The sequence below is a fragment of the Nyctereutes procyonoides genome, unplaced genomic scaffold (genome assembly GCF_905146905.1).
Source record: "Nyctereutes procyonoides isolate TBG_1078 unplaced genomic scaffold, NYPRO_anot_genome, whole genome shotgun sequence".
Taxonomy (NCBI): domain Eukaryota; kingdom Metazoa; phylum Chordata; class Mammalia; order Carnivora; family Canidae; genus Nyctereutes; species Nyctereutes procyonoides.
This window is the reverse complement of record NW_026575146.1, coordinates 83357819-83373536: the sequence shown is the minus strand read 5'-3', so window position 1 is coordinate 83373536 and position 15718 is coordinate 83357819. Positions and strand designations below refer to the sequence as shown.

General features: G+C 59.5%; 2 protein-coding genes across 2 annotated transcripts; both read left to right on the top strand.

The window, feature by feature from the left end:
* Nucleotides 1-863: 863 nt before the first annotated feature.
* USF2 (upstream transcription factor 2, c-fos interacting) lies at nucleotides 864-10333 on the top strand. Its single transcript, XM_055309988.1, has 10 exons — nucleotides 864-1037; nucleotides 1316-1362; nucleotides 1463-1581; nucleotides 1676-1876; nucleotides 2310-2460; nucleotides 2584-2671; nucleotides 2953-3011; nucleotides 9247-9341; nucleotides 9458-9586; nucleotides 9690-10333. Exons 1-10 carry the CDS (start codon nucleotides 976-978, stop codon nucleotides 9777-9779), a joined length of 1041 nt encoding a protein of 346 aa, XP_055165963.1. The 5' UTR covers nucleotides 864-975; the 3' UTR covers nucleotides 9780-10333.
* A 2187-nt stretch (nucleotides 10334-12520) lies between these two features.
* On the top strand, nucleotides 12521-13837 carry HAMP (hepcidin antimicrobial peptide). The gene is made up of 3 exons (XM_055311082.1): nucleotides 12521-12734; nucleotides 13449-13508; nucleotides 13605-13837. The coding sequence occupies exons 1-3, from the start codon at nucleotides 12648-12650 to the stop codon at nucleotides 13713-13715; spliced, it is 258 nt and encodes an 85-aa protein (XP_055167057.1). The 5' UTR covers nucleotides 12521-12647; the 3' UTR covers nucleotides 13716-13837.
* Nucleotides 13838-15718: the final 1881 nt, after the last annotated feature.

Sequence of the window (15718 nt, the reverse complement as noted above, 5' to 3'; positions counted from 1 at the left end):
CGCCCCGGCCCCGCCCAGACGTGCGCATGCGCCCCGGCCTCCGCCTTCGCGCACCTCCGACCGGCCGCCGGGAGCGCGCGTGCGCGCTCCTCTCCCCTCCAGCCCCGTTCACCTCCCCCCAAGTCCGACCTACTTTACTGTTCCAAACCCCGCAGCCTGCCTCGGCCCCGGCGGCCGCAGCGCCTCCTCCGGGTCCCCCGGCGTTCCATCCGGGCCCGCGTTCCCCCCGGGCGGCCCGCCGGCGCGTGCAGGGCGGCCGCGGAGGCGCGGGCGGCGACCTCGCGCCCCGCCGAGACCCGGGCCCGCGCGCGCCCGCCGCCATCCGAGACACAGCGCGCGCGCTCCCGGGGGGCTGCCCTCCCCCCGCGCGCGTCGGGCCCGGGCTCGCGCCGCCGCCGCCGCCGCCGCCGCCGCCGCCGCCGCCGCGCGCGCGCAGCTCAAGTAAAGGAGGAAAAAAAAGGAGGAAAAAATAGAAAGCCGCGGCGGCTGCAGCAGCGATCCGCCGCCGGACTGGGCCAGGCCGGGCGGCGGACGCGCGAGCCGGCGACCGGGGGACAGGCGGCGGCCATCCGGGGCGGGCCGGGGGGTTCAAAAAAAAGTCGCGGCAGCGGCGGCCGCTGCTCAGGGAAGGAGGCCCGAGGGCCGCGTGCAGCGGGCGGGGGGCGGCCGCGCTGCGTCCCGGAGCCGGGAGCCGCCGGGAGCCGGCGGGCGGGCGGGCGGAGGCGGCGGCGGCGGCGGCGGCTGCAGGAGCAGCGGCGGCGGCGGCGGCGGCGGCGGCGGCATCTCCTCCTCACATGACCCCACTGTTTGTCCCCGTGATCAGCGCGAGCGGCTCCCGTGTCTCCTCCGTCCCCTCCTGCCGCGCGGCGTGAGCGCCGGGCTCGGGGCCCCCCCGGCCGCCCGCCCCCTCCCCTCCCTCCCCTCCCCTCCCCTCCCCCCCCCGGGCCCCGCGCCCCCCCCGCCCCCACCCCCCCCATGGACATGCTGGACCCGGGTCTGGATCCCGCTGCCTCGGCCACCGCTGCTGCCGCCGCCAGGTAAGAGCGCCGGCCGGCGCGTGCCCCCGCGCGCCCCGGCCCCGGCCCCGGCCCCGGCCCCTCGGCCCGCCCGCCGGGCCGCCATGATCCCGAGCGGCCGCCGGGCCCGGCTCAAAATGGAGGCTGCGAGGGAGGGGGGCCCGCGCCGGCACCCTCGGGCCCGGTCCCCGCGGGCCCCGACGCCGCACCGGGCCGGGCGGGCCGGGCGGGCCGGGGCCGTGCACGGGGCCACGGGCGGGGGCGGGCCTGACCCCCGGCTTCCCCCGTCCTGCCCGCAGCCACGACAAGGGACCCGAGGCGGAGGAGGGCGTCGAGCTGCAGGAAGGTGAGTGCTCGCGGGGCCCACCGGGGCCGCGGCCGGGTCGGGGGGTCCGGGGGCGCCCGGGCCGCGTGACCACTGACCCCCCCCCCCCCCCCGGCCGCAGGCGGGGACGGGCCTGGGGCGGAGGAGCAGACGGCGGTGGCCATCGCCAGCGTCCAGCAGGCGGCGTTTGGCGACCACAACATCCAGTACCAGTTCCGCACAGAGAATAATGGAGGACAGGTGAGGCTGCGCGCCCCGGGCCGCGGCCGGGAGGCCCGGGCCGCGGGCCGGCGGGGACCCCGGAGCCGAGCCGCTGCTCTGCCGCCCCCTGCAGGTGACGTACCGCGTCGTCCAGGTGACTGATGGTCAGCTGGATGGCCAAGGCGACACGGCCGGCGCCGTCAGCGTCGTGTCCACCGCCGCCTTCGCGGGGGGGCAGCAGGCTGTGACCCAGGTGGGTGTGGATGGGGCAGCCCAGCGCCCTGGCCCCACTGCCGCCTCTGTGCCCCCAGGGCCCGCAGCGCCCTTCCCGCTGGTAGGTGCCCACCGCCCCGGGGGGATGGCCGGGGGACACGATGCTGTGCTTGGGAATGGGGGGGGGGAGGGGGCAAGTGAGACACCGATGCTGCCTTTGGGCCATCGGGCGGTGTGGGTCAAATCCCAGCTCTGCAAGGTGAAACTTGGGTCGGGAGCATTGGAAGTGGAAGACCTTTTTTTTTTTTTTTTTCCTTCTGTAAACTGGGAGTGAAGGGAACAGGAAAGTCTCTTAGAGATAAAAGCGGATCGAGGTATCAAGCGATTGCAGGGTATCTGCTGAGCTCCCGGGTAGGAGACAGGACGGAGTGGCACACGTAGCCGCTGTTTCCCGTCCTCCAGAGGATGCGGTGAACCATGAGCCGCGGCAACAAGGGGACCAGTCGGCCAGCAAAGATGGCTAAGGGTGGCCTCTGTGTCCTCCTACTCCCCAGGCCGTAATCCAAAATCCCTTCAGCAATGGCGGCAGCCCGGCAGCTGAGGCTGTCAGTGGGGAGGCACGGTTTGCCTATTTCCCAGCATCCAGTGTGGGAGATACCACAGCTGTGTCCGTACAGACCACAGACCAGAGCTTGCAGGCCGGAGGTAAAGGGAGGAAGGGGCCAGGGCGGAAGGCAGGGGAGGCAGCAGGCCTAGCAGGGAGGGAAGCCCCCCAACTGGTTCTGGCTGCCCCCCTAGTTTTCACGCTAACTCCTGCTTTTGCTGCAGGCCAGTTCTATGTCATGATGACGCCACAGGACGTGCTTCAGACAGGAACACAGAGGACAATTGCACCCCGGACGCACCCCTACTCCCCGTACGTGCGGGACACCTGGGCCCAGAAATGGGGGACCCTGGGAGGGTCTGGTTTGAGGGGGCCAAAGGAAGGGAAGGTGTTCTGGGATGGGAGCCAGACAGTTGAGCACAGAGCAAACAGCGTATTTTTTGGCCTCTTCTGCTTCTTGAATATAAGTAATTAGCGTTCTTCTCTTTTTGCGTAAGTTTATCTCACAGAGGTAATTTTAACTCTGACGTCTTAATAGATGTTTAGACAAATGGGACCTGAGAGAATGTATGCCCATTTCTTTCCTCTTCTAGGAAAATTGACGGAACCAGAACACCACGGGATGAAAGAAGGAGGGCCCAGCACAATGAAGGTAAGGTCAGGATGGAGTTCCTGGGCTCCAAGGGCACATCCGGGTGCGGTGCTTGGTGTCCCGGATCACTGGCACACCATAAGTGCATAAGAGGTGTTTGTTGGATGCTGGAGAAGGAGAAATAGGTAGAAGTGCGTTGTCAGGAACGTAGGCAGGAGGTGCGATCCGGAAGGCGTTTTGTCATGCTGGCTAGTGATCTTGAATTCACGGTCAACATCTGAAATGGCAAATTTCACGTTCACATACAGAGTCTCTGCTTCTCTGGACAAATCAGTCTGATTTGGTTTCCCTAGAACGTTCCAATTGGCAGCTGTTGAGCTTGAGTCCCTCATTCCTCCATTCCCCTGCCACCTGACTTCCAGAAGCAGCTCTGGTGTGCCAGGGAACACACCTGAGATTGAAGCTCCCGGAAGCCGTGCCTCTGGCTGGCCGATGCCAGAGCATCATGCGCTTCCGGGAAGCACCATATCCTACCCTCAGGTCCTTTTGGCCCTCGGTGCTGTCCCTCAGTCCTCCAACCCTCCCCTACCCCCAGTCGGTAGCCACTGCAGTGGAAGAGGTAGCGTGCGAGTCCAGGGGAACATTTACACCCAGACGGTCGTGTCTCAGCAAATGTTTCCTGAAGGTGGTTCTAGGCTGGGCAGCGTGCACCCGGGCCAGGTCTGGACCCTGGTCTGCAGTGTCAAGGAGGCTGAAAGGAGTTGAGGCTGGTGTCTTCCCAGGAGAGCTGACCTTCGTTTGGGAGTGCCTTTCAGGCAGAGGGGAGCACAGGCTGGAGGAAGTGCAGAGTGGGAAAGGTTGCTTCGGGGAGTGCTGGTTTGGTCATAGCAGAGGTTCCATGCGGAGTGCTTGGGGACAGGGGACCAGGGAGGACTCAGGAAGGCATTGAATGTCAGGGTGACGCCCCGAGAGCCTGAAAGCGTTCGGTTGGCTGTGGGTCTTTGCGGCTATGATCTGAGCAGCTCACTGAGCTCGGCGTTCAGTGTATCTGTACCCCACGTCTGCCTGGGTTTTAGGCCCTTGGGTACCGCAGATGATAGAACAGATGAGGTCTTGGCTCTTGCAGCGCTCGTTGTGGTGGGAAAGACAGATTACACCAAGCTCCAGGGGTGTGAGGTAACATGGGCCCCAAGAAGGAAGATAAAGCTGCAAGGGAAGGTGGAGAGCGATGGCGGCGTGGGTTCCGTAGGCCTCTCTGAGAGGTGACATGGGAGCAGAGGCCTGAATGGGCCAACCAGGTCCCTGGAGAAGAGTCGCAGACAGAGGGATGGGCAAGTGCAGCCAGGCCAGAACCGGAAGAGACTCGATGTGTTTGAAAAAGAGCAGGATTCACAGAAGGAAAGAGGAGGTTGGTGGAGTTTCAGGAGGGCTGGCCGGGTCATGTGGGGCCTCGTAAGACCAGCATCCCTACTCCGGGGTTTTAGTCTAACTGGAGGGGAAGCCAGCAGAGGGGTTTGTGTACAGAGGCTGGATGGTAAGGGTGATGGGACACCAGAGGCCGGGAGCGTGGGAGGTGACTGCGGATGCTGGCCTGAGACAGGGCTCGGCAGGATGTAGGGGAGCGCGTCGGGGAGAAGATTCCAAGGCCAGAGATGCGGGGTTTCATGATGGCGTCAGGTTGGTTTGGAAGGAAGGGGGAGAGCCTGAGCATGGTTGGTGTGTCTGGGGGCGTCCCGGCTGCTTCTCAGTCCCTGCGCCTGCCCAGTGCCGTGTAAGGTGATGTTAGCATGACTACTAACTGGGGCTCGTGGCGAGTTCAGCCCATCCAGACGCACGAGGCCCCCAGTGGTGCCACGTGCCACCTGCTAAGGCCACCGCAGACACCTGGGGGGTCCCATCCAGCCACCGTCCACCCTCCGCCTTTCACCAGCTAAGTCTCTCTGCCAGGTCTTGAATGTTTCTCATCCTCCAGAAGACAGCGATCTTTCTCCGCACCTGTCCTTACATTCCAGCTGCACCCGCCCTCTCTCCTAACCTCTGCCGTCCCACCCACCCTCTGCCCATCTCCCTGTACCTTGGCAGTCTGGCTCAATTCTCTACCAAAAGAGGTCTGTCTGAGGTCACTGAGGTCACCCGTGACGACCTCATTGCCAAATCCACTGGCTCCCTTTCCTGTCTTTGCTCCAACCATCTGACCCTGCCTGTTCCCCTTTCGGGAATGTTCCTTTATGCTTTACTCGTTCTGCTCTTCCTGCCCGGCCTGTTCCTCAAAGCAGAGCTCCCCAGTAGCTCCGGGAAGCTTGTTAACAGTCACGAGCTCCAGGGCTGTCCTCTCTAGGTTCTGAACGAGTAGATCAGAGGGGGGCCCAGGAGCCTGTATTTCAACAAGGTGCCCTGGTGATTCTTCCCATTGGAGAGGCTGGGAAACTGCTTTGATTGTTGGCCTCCCTTAAGGTCTGGCCTTCAGGAGAGTTGAAACCTTAGGCCCAGGGATGGGCAGCACCCCCAAAGCCTATCCCCAACTGTAGGTACCCATCATTGCTCCAGAAAGGAGTGTGTGATTCAGACAAGGTGAGAACCGCTCCTTGGAGTCCTCCCAGGGGTCCCCCTCACCCCAGACCCTGGCTGTGTGCAAAGCTGTTCTATTCCATTCTTCTCTCTTGAACTCCAGACCCATAGCTTGAACTGCCCATTAAAAATCTTCATTTTTAGACGTCCTTAGACACTTCATATTCAATTGTCCAAAACAAGCACAGCACCCCCGCCGCCCCCCAAGCCTCCCAAAGGCTCCCATGCAACATTTCTTTTTCCAGAGTGGTAAAAGGCACCCCTGTTAGAATTACCCAAGCTAGAACCGAAAGCCAGGGCCACCCTGCTCTGTCCCTTCTCCTTCCCTCATGTACTCGAACCCCAAGATTCTGTGCTGCAGTGGGCCTCAAATCAGCTTCTCTTTCTCCTTTTCCCTCTTTCCCACCGCTTCTTGGGACTGTAGGAGCCCATCCTCAGGCCCCACAGGGAACTGGAGCCCTTGTGCCAGCCCATTGCAGCCGGGTCAGAGTTTGGGCCCACTGTGGCCGGGAGCCTCTGAGGAGCCAAAAATCCACATCTTTAGGTGAAATCTGATTTTTAAATGCAGGATGGATTTGCTTTTTCTATTTCACTAGTTTCTACTCTTAATGTTGCTAATTCATTCCATCTACTTACTTTGGGTTTAATTAGCTTTTTTTTTTTTTTTTTTTCCTCCTAGCCTTTCAAGATGATTTAAACCTTTCTCTTTTTCCTAACACAAGCCTCTCTAGTTGCAAATTTCACTCCAGTGCTGCTTCAGCTGCATCCTATTTGGGATATATTGGTTTTCATTGCCGTTTACTTTAAAATACTTTCCAATTTTCCCCTTGATTTTTTGTTTGATTCATGGGTTATTTAGAAGTACCTTGCTTAATTTCCAAACATTTGTGGGTTTTCTGGATATTTTATTGTTACTGATTTTTAATTTAGTTCTGTTCAGAACTATCAGAAGCATACTCTTACTGTATAATTTCGGTTCTTTGAAATTTGTTGAGATGTATTTTATGGCCCTGAATCTGGTCCGTGTTGTGAAAGTTCCCACATGTACTTGAAGAGGCTGCGAATCTCTGCTGTGGTGTGTTGGGTTCCCTCAGCATCAGCTGGGTCAAGGTGCTTGACACTGTTCAGGTTTTCTATCCTGTTTTTTTTTTTTTTTTTTTTGGTCTACTTGTTTATCAGTTACTGAGAGGAATGTTAACATCTCCAAGTATGTCTGGGAGTTTGTCTACTTCTCCCATCTGTCTTGGCCAGATTTTGCTTCTGAATTGTTTTCAATGTTGTATGGGCATAACTGAAGCACTTCTGTGGAGTAGACGTGGCCTGGGTCTTAACTGGTCGTCCTCCATTCCATTTCCAACGTGCCAGGATGGTCTTTCCGAGCCACGGGCCTGACCACCTCCCCATCTGCTTGATGAAAGGGCCCAGACCCATTAGCAGGGCATTCAAGGCCTTCCCAACCTGGCCTTTGCCAGCACCTGCCTCTACCCCCTCCAGAGTATTTCCACGGCCCCATTTCTGCATTTCCCACACCTGTCTGCCTGACGCCCCTCAGAAACCAGCCCACATGTTCCGTCTCCCATCTTCCTCTGAAGGCCCACCACACCCCAGCCCCTGCAGAAGTCCTTGCCCTTCCCTGGCATTCCTCAGGCACTTGGTACAATCTTCCATCCTAATACATCTGCGGTGTCAGTATCCCCCGTTCCCGCACACCTCACAGGGATGCTGTGAGCACCAGCCAGGCAGAGACCCGAGTCTACCATAGACTCTATGCATGGTTAAGGCAGGCAGCAGGGGCTTATTTTATTTTATTTTTTTTATTTTGTTTTGTTTTGTTTTGTTTTATTTATCTTATTTATTTTATTTCATTTTTTATTTTATTTATTTATTATTTTAATATTAGAGAGTGCACATGTGCACAAGAGAACGGGGGGTGGGGGGGGGCAGAGGGAGAGATTCTCAAGCCGACTGAGCACAGAGTCCGGCCCGGAGTTCAATCCCACAACTGAGATCACAACCCCATCTGGAACCGAGAAAGAAGAGTCGGCTGCTCGACCTACTGAGCTCCCCTGGGCACACTGGGCAGGAAAGCAAACACCAACTACAAAAGTCATGCCCGGCCCCCAGCCCCGCCCTCTGGTGGCCCGAAGGGAGGGATGGCAGGAGACCCCGCACAGCACGGTGGTGCCCCGGCTTGAGAATGCCAGACGGTGTGCAGGGATGTGCAGGCAGCTGAGAAGCCCTCTGCTGACGCCTGGGGAATAGAGCACACTGCTGGGGACCGGGTGGGCAGTACCGCTGGCCTGGGCCGGATTCTTGGCTCTTAGGTGATTTTTAGCCACAGAATTGGCAGGTTGTAGGACACGGCCATCCTCGGTGGGGAGGTTCAGCTCCCCCCAGCAGTAATGAGGCACTTGGAGGTGGGGAAGGACTGGGTGGCATTGAGCAGACGAAGCCGAGTGCCGAGAGCCCACAGTGGGATTTGCCTCTTAGGGGCCAGGCATGTTGTTTGTGAGAACAGCAGGGTCAAGGGGCAGGTGCCAGCCTCGGAGGCCATGAGGAGTAAGGGGTGTGATTCTGGCCCACCCTCCTTTTTCACTCTCACCCAGACCCCCTTCTGGGACCCCCATCGGCACCGCCCAGCCTGGAGAAAATACCCTTTGCCCTGCTTTCCAAATCCCACCTATAGGCTTATTCTCACCACAAACACTACCTACAGTTGTCCATGAGTTGTCCTGGCAGGAGGGGTGAGGGCGTGTGACAGTTGGGGCAGGTGACTGGGCTTTCTTGTGTGTCCACACCAGTGCCTAGTACTGTGCTTGGGAGGTAAGGAAGGTTCTGGCACAGCTTTGCTTCCGTAAGCGCTGAGCCATGGTCTTGGGCTCCAATGCAGGCAGCCCCAAAGCTGCTGTCATAAGGCCATGACATGAGCTGGATGAGAAGCCCTAGAGAGAAGGCACATGCCCCGTCTGAACGGGGCCGGCTGCCACTCAAGCCAGCTGACACTCTGGGTGAGATTGCCGAGTGTAATGGGACAAAATCACAAATCTGGACTTTTGTAAGCAGAGTCCTCCATGAGTTCGCTCGCCCTGGCCTTCAGGGTAGGGTTCGCGTTGCCCTTGGGTGGTGCACACCTGATGGGGCCAGGCCCCTGGGAGCCACAGTGCCGGCCTGGGCAGCTGGGGTCTTGCTGCTTGGGCTCCGGAGGAAGATTTTAACCAGGGGGTGAGACATGGTCAGACAGCGATTTTAAAGGTGAAGAACCAAACTTGTGGAGCCCAAAGCTCGAGAGGCCCAAGGACCGTGGAAAATCAGGCAGCAGCTGTGGAGGACCAGACAGGGGCACTGGGGTCCCGTGGGAAGGGGCTCTGGCCCATTCTTGCCTCCCAGGAACACGAGCCACAGCTCTGCTTTGCAGAAGGCACCAATGATTATGTGAGGTTTTCTAACTTAAATCTTGGCTCAGATTTTTTAAAATATGCCCGGTGGGTAAACAAAATGCACCCGCTGCCTCCAGCGTCGATTGTGCCTGAAGGTGTGTGTGTGGCCCCTGAGGCCGCACCGGGTTCCTCTTGAGAGGCAGTGTGAGGGGGTGCCGGCCTCTGGGTCTGCCCTCACCCAGACCGGCCTGGGGCAGGGGGCAGGGGGAGGGAGCCCTTCCTCCTGCCTCACGGTCCCCGCCGGGGTGCAGGGAGCACGGCCTGAGCCCCTGCCCTTATTACCCTTGCAGTGGAGCGGAGGCGGAGGGACAAGATCAACAACTGGATCGTCCAACTTTCAAAAATCATTCCAGATTGTAACGCAGACAACAGCAAGACGGGAGCGGTGAGTGCCCCCGGCCCTTTGGGAAAGGGGGGGTTCCTGGGCGCAGGAGCTGTCCCCTGGATGCTGAGCCCTCCAGCGGTGCCCACCAGCGGTGCTCTTGCCCCTCCACCCCCCAGAGTAAAGGAGGGATCCTGTCAAAGGCCTGCGACTACATCCGGGAGCTGCGCCAGACCAACCAGCGCATGCAGGAGACCTTCAAGGAGGCCGAGAGGCTGCAGATGGACAACGAGCTCCTGCGGCAACAGGTGAGGGGCGGGGCGGGGCGCGGGCCTGGCAGCCGGCCGGGTGCAGGGGAGCCAGCCCGCTCCTCGTCCACTGTCCTGTGCCCTGTCGTGTCCTGTGTGCCAGATCGAGGAGCTGAAGAACGAGAACGCCGTGCTCCGCGCCCAGCTGCAGCAGCACAACCTGGAGATGGTGGGCGAGAGTGCGCGGCAGTGACGCCCAGCCTGCGGCGCGGCGGGGCTCCTCCGGCCCCTGCCGCCCCTTCCCCAGCCCTTAGCACAGAGAGGGACAGACGCCCCTCCCCCAGCTGCGTTTTTTTATAGTAGATTTTTAACAAAACGGGGAGAAATAATGCATTTCTGTGGATAAGCTCCCACCGCTCTCCTCAACTTGAGAAGCGATCTCCTCCCTCCCCTGTCTGTCTCCCTTCTCTCGGCCCCCACTAAAGCCCCAGCACTTCTAGTGGTCTCGCCTGGAGGCAAGAGGGAGGAGGACACAGGCCCTGCCCTATCCCGCTGCCTCCTTGGTCTCTAGAGGTACTGAGACAGGGTGCTTTCGGGAAGGAGGGGAGCCTTTAGGGGGGCCACCCCGGGGCCTGGACCTGAGCAGGGAGGCCATGTCCCACCCCACCTCTTGTTTCTGGATCCCTGCTCCCCTTTGAGTGTGTGTGTGTGTTTTAATTTTCTTTATGGAAAAGTGGACGAAAAAATAGAGAGAGAGAGAGAGGTATTTAACTGCAATAAACTGGCCCCATGTGGCCCCGCCTTGTCTGTTTGTGTATCTGTCCATCTCGGGTATGGGAAGGGGGCCCAGGGTCTGTGCGGTGCTCCATGAGGGTGGTTGGTGCCTCGGCCGCTGTTTGTGTGGCTGTGTGCGGGTCCCTGCCATCCTCTCCCACCTGGTCCCCAGGCTGTTGGGCGGATGAGCAGAGAAATTAAGGAATGGATATCCTCTTTGAGGCTCCAGGTGCGCAGATGTGGTGTGAGGGCGTGGGAAGCTAGGGTCAAGGACATGGCACATGTGTTTGGAGGAGAGGCTGGGGTCTCTCCTGTCATCTGTTACTAAAAACAGAACTGGCTCCTGACCCTGCCCTTAAGGGGTTGAAGCCCTCCCCTCTGTACCAGCCAATGGTGGGGCCTGGCCTTGAGCCCCCCACCCCCAGGAAGGGCAGATGGCCAGGAAGCCAGGCTTGGCCCGTCAGCCTGTCGCCTCATACTGTGGCTCTGGCGCCTGTACTGTGACCCCTGCCCTGGCTGATGACGAAACCTGGCCTGAGCTGAGATGCAGTGATGCGGGGTAGTGCTGGGGAACACTGCTGCTTCTCCCCATGGGTGAGCGCGGGCCCTTTGCTGCCTTCTGCTGCAGCCCGCGGCCCCATGCAACTCCCTGGACCTAGTCCGGCCGGCCTGGTCACCTGGCTGAGCCCTCCATCCGGTCCTAACCCAGATCCTCCCAACTGGTCTTCCCCCTGACAACCCCGTCTCCCTTTCTTCCTCCATCTGAGGCCGTCTTAGAGCCAGGGTGTGTGCAGCAGGAAGAGCCTCACATGGGGTGAACGGGAGGCAGAGGGCAGGGAGCAGCCTTCACTCCTTGGACCCCACACCCCCCAGTTTTGTGGGTTTTGAGTGGGCCTTGGCAGCAGTTCAGGGCTGGGAAGAGTGTTCATTCCTTGGCAGCATCGTCCACAGGCTCTCATGCCAGAGCTGACCCGGGTGGTCCCAGAGTGAGTCAGGGAGGCAACATGCCCAAAGGCCTATGTGGAATCGAGGTTCATGGTTCCCTGGGACATGTGCACCCAAAGACGGTTCAGAGTGGGTAGGAGTGAGGTTGCCACGGTCAGGCAACCTGGTTCATCTCCATCCAGTGACCTGCTGGAGAACTGGCTCTCCAAAAGAAAGGCCCAGGTTTGTAGTGTCAGCCGGTGTCTGTGCTTTAAATACACCATTGCTGGATGCAAGGTGCCAGGGTGATGTCTCGCAACGCGCTGCTGGGACGGGGGCGCATGATCATGGAGCCGTGGGACCCAGGCCTGGCACAGTCCCCTGTGGCCGCCTGTGCTTGTGGGGAGCCGGGAAAGCCAAATGGGGAGAACATGGGCCCCGGGTCAGGTTGCTCACACTGGAATCCCAGCTCCTGCCTCTGCCTGAGTGAGCTTGGGCAGTTCCCCAATCTCTGCTTCCAGTTCCTCCCAGAAAGTGAAGAAAGCAAGTCATGGGGTGGGCATGGTGCTAAGAGGGAGCAGGGTCTGGGCAGCCGGGCCCCTGGGGTCGGTGGCTAAGCAGGCAGCTCGGGCCCTGGCCCCTGAATACGGAGCAGAGCCCAGCACGGGGCAGGCAGGAGCTGCTCAGAGGACAGGTGGCACAGGCTGGGGTAACACAAAAGCGGGTCGGTACGTGTCTGCCGGCATAGGAGAGGCGGGCACCCGATGTCAGCCACTGCTAACCCTGGCCCAAAATGCACGGGGACGTTTTCCAGATATATTTTCTGATAACAGAAAACCACACTCGCTGGGGGCTTGTGCCGACACGAGCTGCTCCTGGCTGCCCCAGTGCTTCGTGCCGGAATCCCTGCCGGCGCGAAGGGAGCCTGAAGCAGTAGGAATTGTGCTGGGCACCCCCGAGGGACCCACAAGTGACAGCCAGCCTAGCCTTCCTGTGGACGCGGACATCCGGAAAGAGTGCAGAATAGAGGTCACCTCACCTGCTCATCGATCTGTTCGACTCTTGGGGCAAAGGGGGGACTTTTTTTTTCCGCCGTCAACAGATGATGGCATGTCAGAGAAAGTGTTTCCCAGGTGGCTGGCTAGAGGCGTGTGTCTGTGTGTGTCTGTGGCCCCGTCTGCCCCACCCCCTGGACACACCTCTGCTGGCTAAGGGTGACATAACACTGTTCCCTGTCCCTCTGTTCCCGCTTATCTCCCGTCTTGTCGGCGCCACCACCTTCTTGGAAATGAGTTAGGACAAAGGGGAGGGGGCTCAGCACCCCCGCCTTCCCCAGAAGGACCCATAAAAGCAACCGAATCGGGGCCCCAGGCACCACAGCAAGTCTGAAACCTGACAGCAGGACAGCCAGACGGACAGCACGATGGCCCTGAGCACGCGGATCCAGGCTGCCTGCCTCCTGCTCCTCCTCCTGGCCAGCGTGGCCAGTGGCTCAGTCCTTCTACACCAGGTGAGAGCCCACGGGGCCTGGGCCCGACCCGGCGGCCAAGACTCCGGGAGAGCCAGTCCCTGGGGCTGGGGATCCCTTAGCACCACACAGAGCTCAGGGATGGAAAAGGGGGCACGACGGGCAGCTGCGTGAAGTGCAGGGATGGGACCCTGAGAACCAGGGCCCCGAGCCCCCTCCACCCGATGGACGGGCGGCCCGATGCCACCCCTGCCTGTGTTAAGTCCGATTCTGCACGGTGGGGATCACGCAACGAGCACGGGAGCCGAGAGACGAGTTTTGCTCTCGCGGAGCTTACGTCTCGGTCAGGGAATTAGTGACCAGTTAAAACAAGGTGACTGTTTTAGTAAATGCTCTTCATGAGTAACGGAAAATTATGATGCTAGGAGAGCGACCACAAGGGGGGCCCTGCAGGCTTTCACTCTGAGAAGGCCAGTGGAACGGAACTGAGTGGATGCTGTTGCAGGCAGGGGTGGCATCGGGCTGGGAGGGCGCTGTCCCCCAAAGAGTAGCTGTGGAGAGAGAAGGAGACACACCTGGGATGTCTAGAGGAGGCGCTGCCCGAGGGAAGGGGAGAAGCCGCACCGTAGGGCCGCTCCCGGGACACCAACTGAGCCCCGGGACACCGACACTTGGGCAGCAGGTGGTGGGTTGGGGGGCAGGTGGGCGAGCTCCCCCGGGCCCTGGCCATGCTCACCACCCCTTCTGCTCCCGCAGACAGGACAGCTCACAGACCTCCAAGCCCAGGACACAGCTGGAGCCGAGGCGGGCCTGCCGGTGAGAGCACCTGCCCCCCTCTGAGCCTCCCCCGGCCTCCCCTGCGCCCCAGCTCCCATCTCTGGATCTCCGCTCACTCTCCCTTCCTCCCTGCAGCCCACGTTCCAGCTCCGGAGGCTGAGGAGGCGAGACACCCACTTCCCCATCTGCATATTCTGCTGCGGCTGCTGTAAAACACCGAAGTGTGGGTTCTGCTGCAGGACGTAGAGCGCCCCGGCCGCCCCCCTCCCCGGTGCCCCCTCCACTCCGTATTTATTCCTGCCTCGCCCTCCACCCCTCGGTGACCAGACTTGGAATAAAATGGCTGGTTCTGTCTGCTGTTTTCCATACTAGCGTGTCCACTGTCCTTTCTTCCCGCCCCAGGCCTGCGCCGGAGGTTGGTTTCGGGCCCGGCCTGGGCAGGGGCGTGTGGGCTCGGCGTGGTCGGGGCTTGGCGCGGAGGCTCGGGGAAGGAAATCTGTTTCCTGTTCTTCCCTTCCTCCCCCTCTTCAGAAGCCCTAGAATCTCTGCTGCAAGAGCAGGGCCTGGAAATTAAACCAAGTTTCCTCTCATTGAAGTTTTCTTGAAACAAGGGTAACAGATTCAGAGTCCTCACAAGGGTGCTCACAGCAAGGTCCGGGGAACCCCTCGCAGGGCTCCACTGGGTGGAAACGACTAAGATGTTACTTGCCTCCGTCCCTCGCCTCTGTCATGGGTGTACAGGCCCTGCGATGTGGGGTCACCTCACCGCTCTGATGATAATGGCTTGGGTGCTCGTGCGCCTTGGGCTTTGAAAACATCCCAGTCTGTTTTCCGATACAGTAAGCAGCTGTCGATCAAACCCACTTGAGCAGAAGTGTTTTGGGGTGTCCTCCATAATTCTGCAGAGCAGAAAGGGGTCCTGGCACCAAGAAGTCGGAGAACCGCTGGCCTTCCAGGCAGACACAGTGAAGGAGTAGGGGGCAGTGGCTGGGTTTCAGGGGAGCGCGGGAAGCTACGTCCTCTCAGGGAGGACACGCCGGCCCTGAGATGTGCTGGAAAATATCGCTCACCTCCACAAGAAGGTCAGCTCCCTCCCAATCTTCTCGAAACCGTATCCCTCTCAATTCATCCCATTTCCCCACTTTTGACAGAGACAGAGAAGATGCATTTCTCTCTTCTTACCCCCTAAGAACATGTCAGCACAGGCATGGTGATGAACAGCCTTGGCTCTTGGGCCCCAGTGTCACATATGGATAGGGAAGCCTGGGTTAGATGGTTAGGGGGACCGGGAGATGGCTGTCATGGCCAAAGGCAGGCCAAACATGGTTAGAGCTTCTTTTCAAGAGAAGGCGGCCATGTTGATTTTTAGGTGAAATTTCCTGATTTTTACAATATTGCCAACTGATTAAAGGGATTTTATTTTTTAAATCAACACTCTGGGAGCCAAACTAAACCCAGCTGGGAGCCAGATCAATCCCATCCACCACCCTCCGTCTTGTAAGCCACAAGAGGCCCATCACCTGGAGAGGTTTTTCTGAATGGAGGCTGAAGGGTGGGGAGAGGAAGGCAGGTGGACAGCTTGGCCTCCCATGAGCTTCCGGACCTTGCAGACATCTTTGTTCCACTCTGCAACCCCGCCTCCTCATCTGAGAAAGGAGAAGTTTCTGCAGTGTTCAGCTCCTCAGGCTGTGCAGCTGCTTATGACTTAATGAGCTGAGTTGTGTGTGTCGCCCGTCTCCCAAATTTAAATGTTGAAATCCCAGCTCCCAGCCCCTCAGATTGCAATCTGATTTGGAAATGGGGTCTTTATAGAGATAATCAAGTTAAAATGAGGTCAGTAGGTTGGACCCTAATCCAGTTGGACTGGTATCCTTATACAAAGCGGGGATTTGGACAGAGGCTCTGTGAACACCATGGGAATGCCTTGTGAACATGAAGACCGTCATCTATTAGCCAAAGGGAGAAACCTAGAACAGATCCCTCCCCACAGTGCTCAGAAGAATCAACCCTGCCAATATCTTGACGTCAGACTGTGACCTCCAGCACTGCGAGACAATAAGTTCTGTTTTTAGGCCACCCAGTCTGTGGTGCTCTCTCACAACAGCTCTAACACACCTGCCCCATTGAGAGGGCTCTGCTGGATCGGAGTGGTGGCTCCCCCTTCGGACAGGCCCAGGCTCCCCAGCGCCCCATCCTCCTGTGGCCCAGGGACCTGGGATTGCAGATTTCAGCGGTAGTTGCCAGTGCTG

Coding starts and splice junctions, on each gene's coding strand:
- USF2 (XM_055309988.1), top strand. CDS start 976: ATGGACATGCTGGACCCGGGTCTGGATCCCGCTGCCTCGGCCACCGCT. Junction 1,363..1,462: donor GGGCGTCGAGCTGCAGGAAG/GTGAGTGCTCGC, acceptor CCCCGGCCGCAG/GCGGGGACGGGCCTGGGGCG. Junction 1,877..2,309: donor CCGCAGCGCCCTTCCCGCTG/GTAGGTGCCCAC, acceptor CCTACTCCCCAG/GCCGTAATCCAAAATCCCTT.
- HAMP (XM_055311082.1), top strand. CDS start 12,648: ATGGCCCTGAGCACGCGGATCCAGGCTGCCTGCCTCCTGCTCCTCCTC. Junction 12,735..13,448: donor GCTCAGTCCTTCTACACCAG/GTGAGAGCCCAC, acceptor CTGCTCCCGCAG/ACAGGACAGCTCACAGACCT. Junction 13,509..13,604: donor GAGCCGAGGCGGGCCTGCCG/GTGAGAGCACCT, acceptor TCCTCCCTGCAG/CCCACGTTCCAGCTCCGGAG.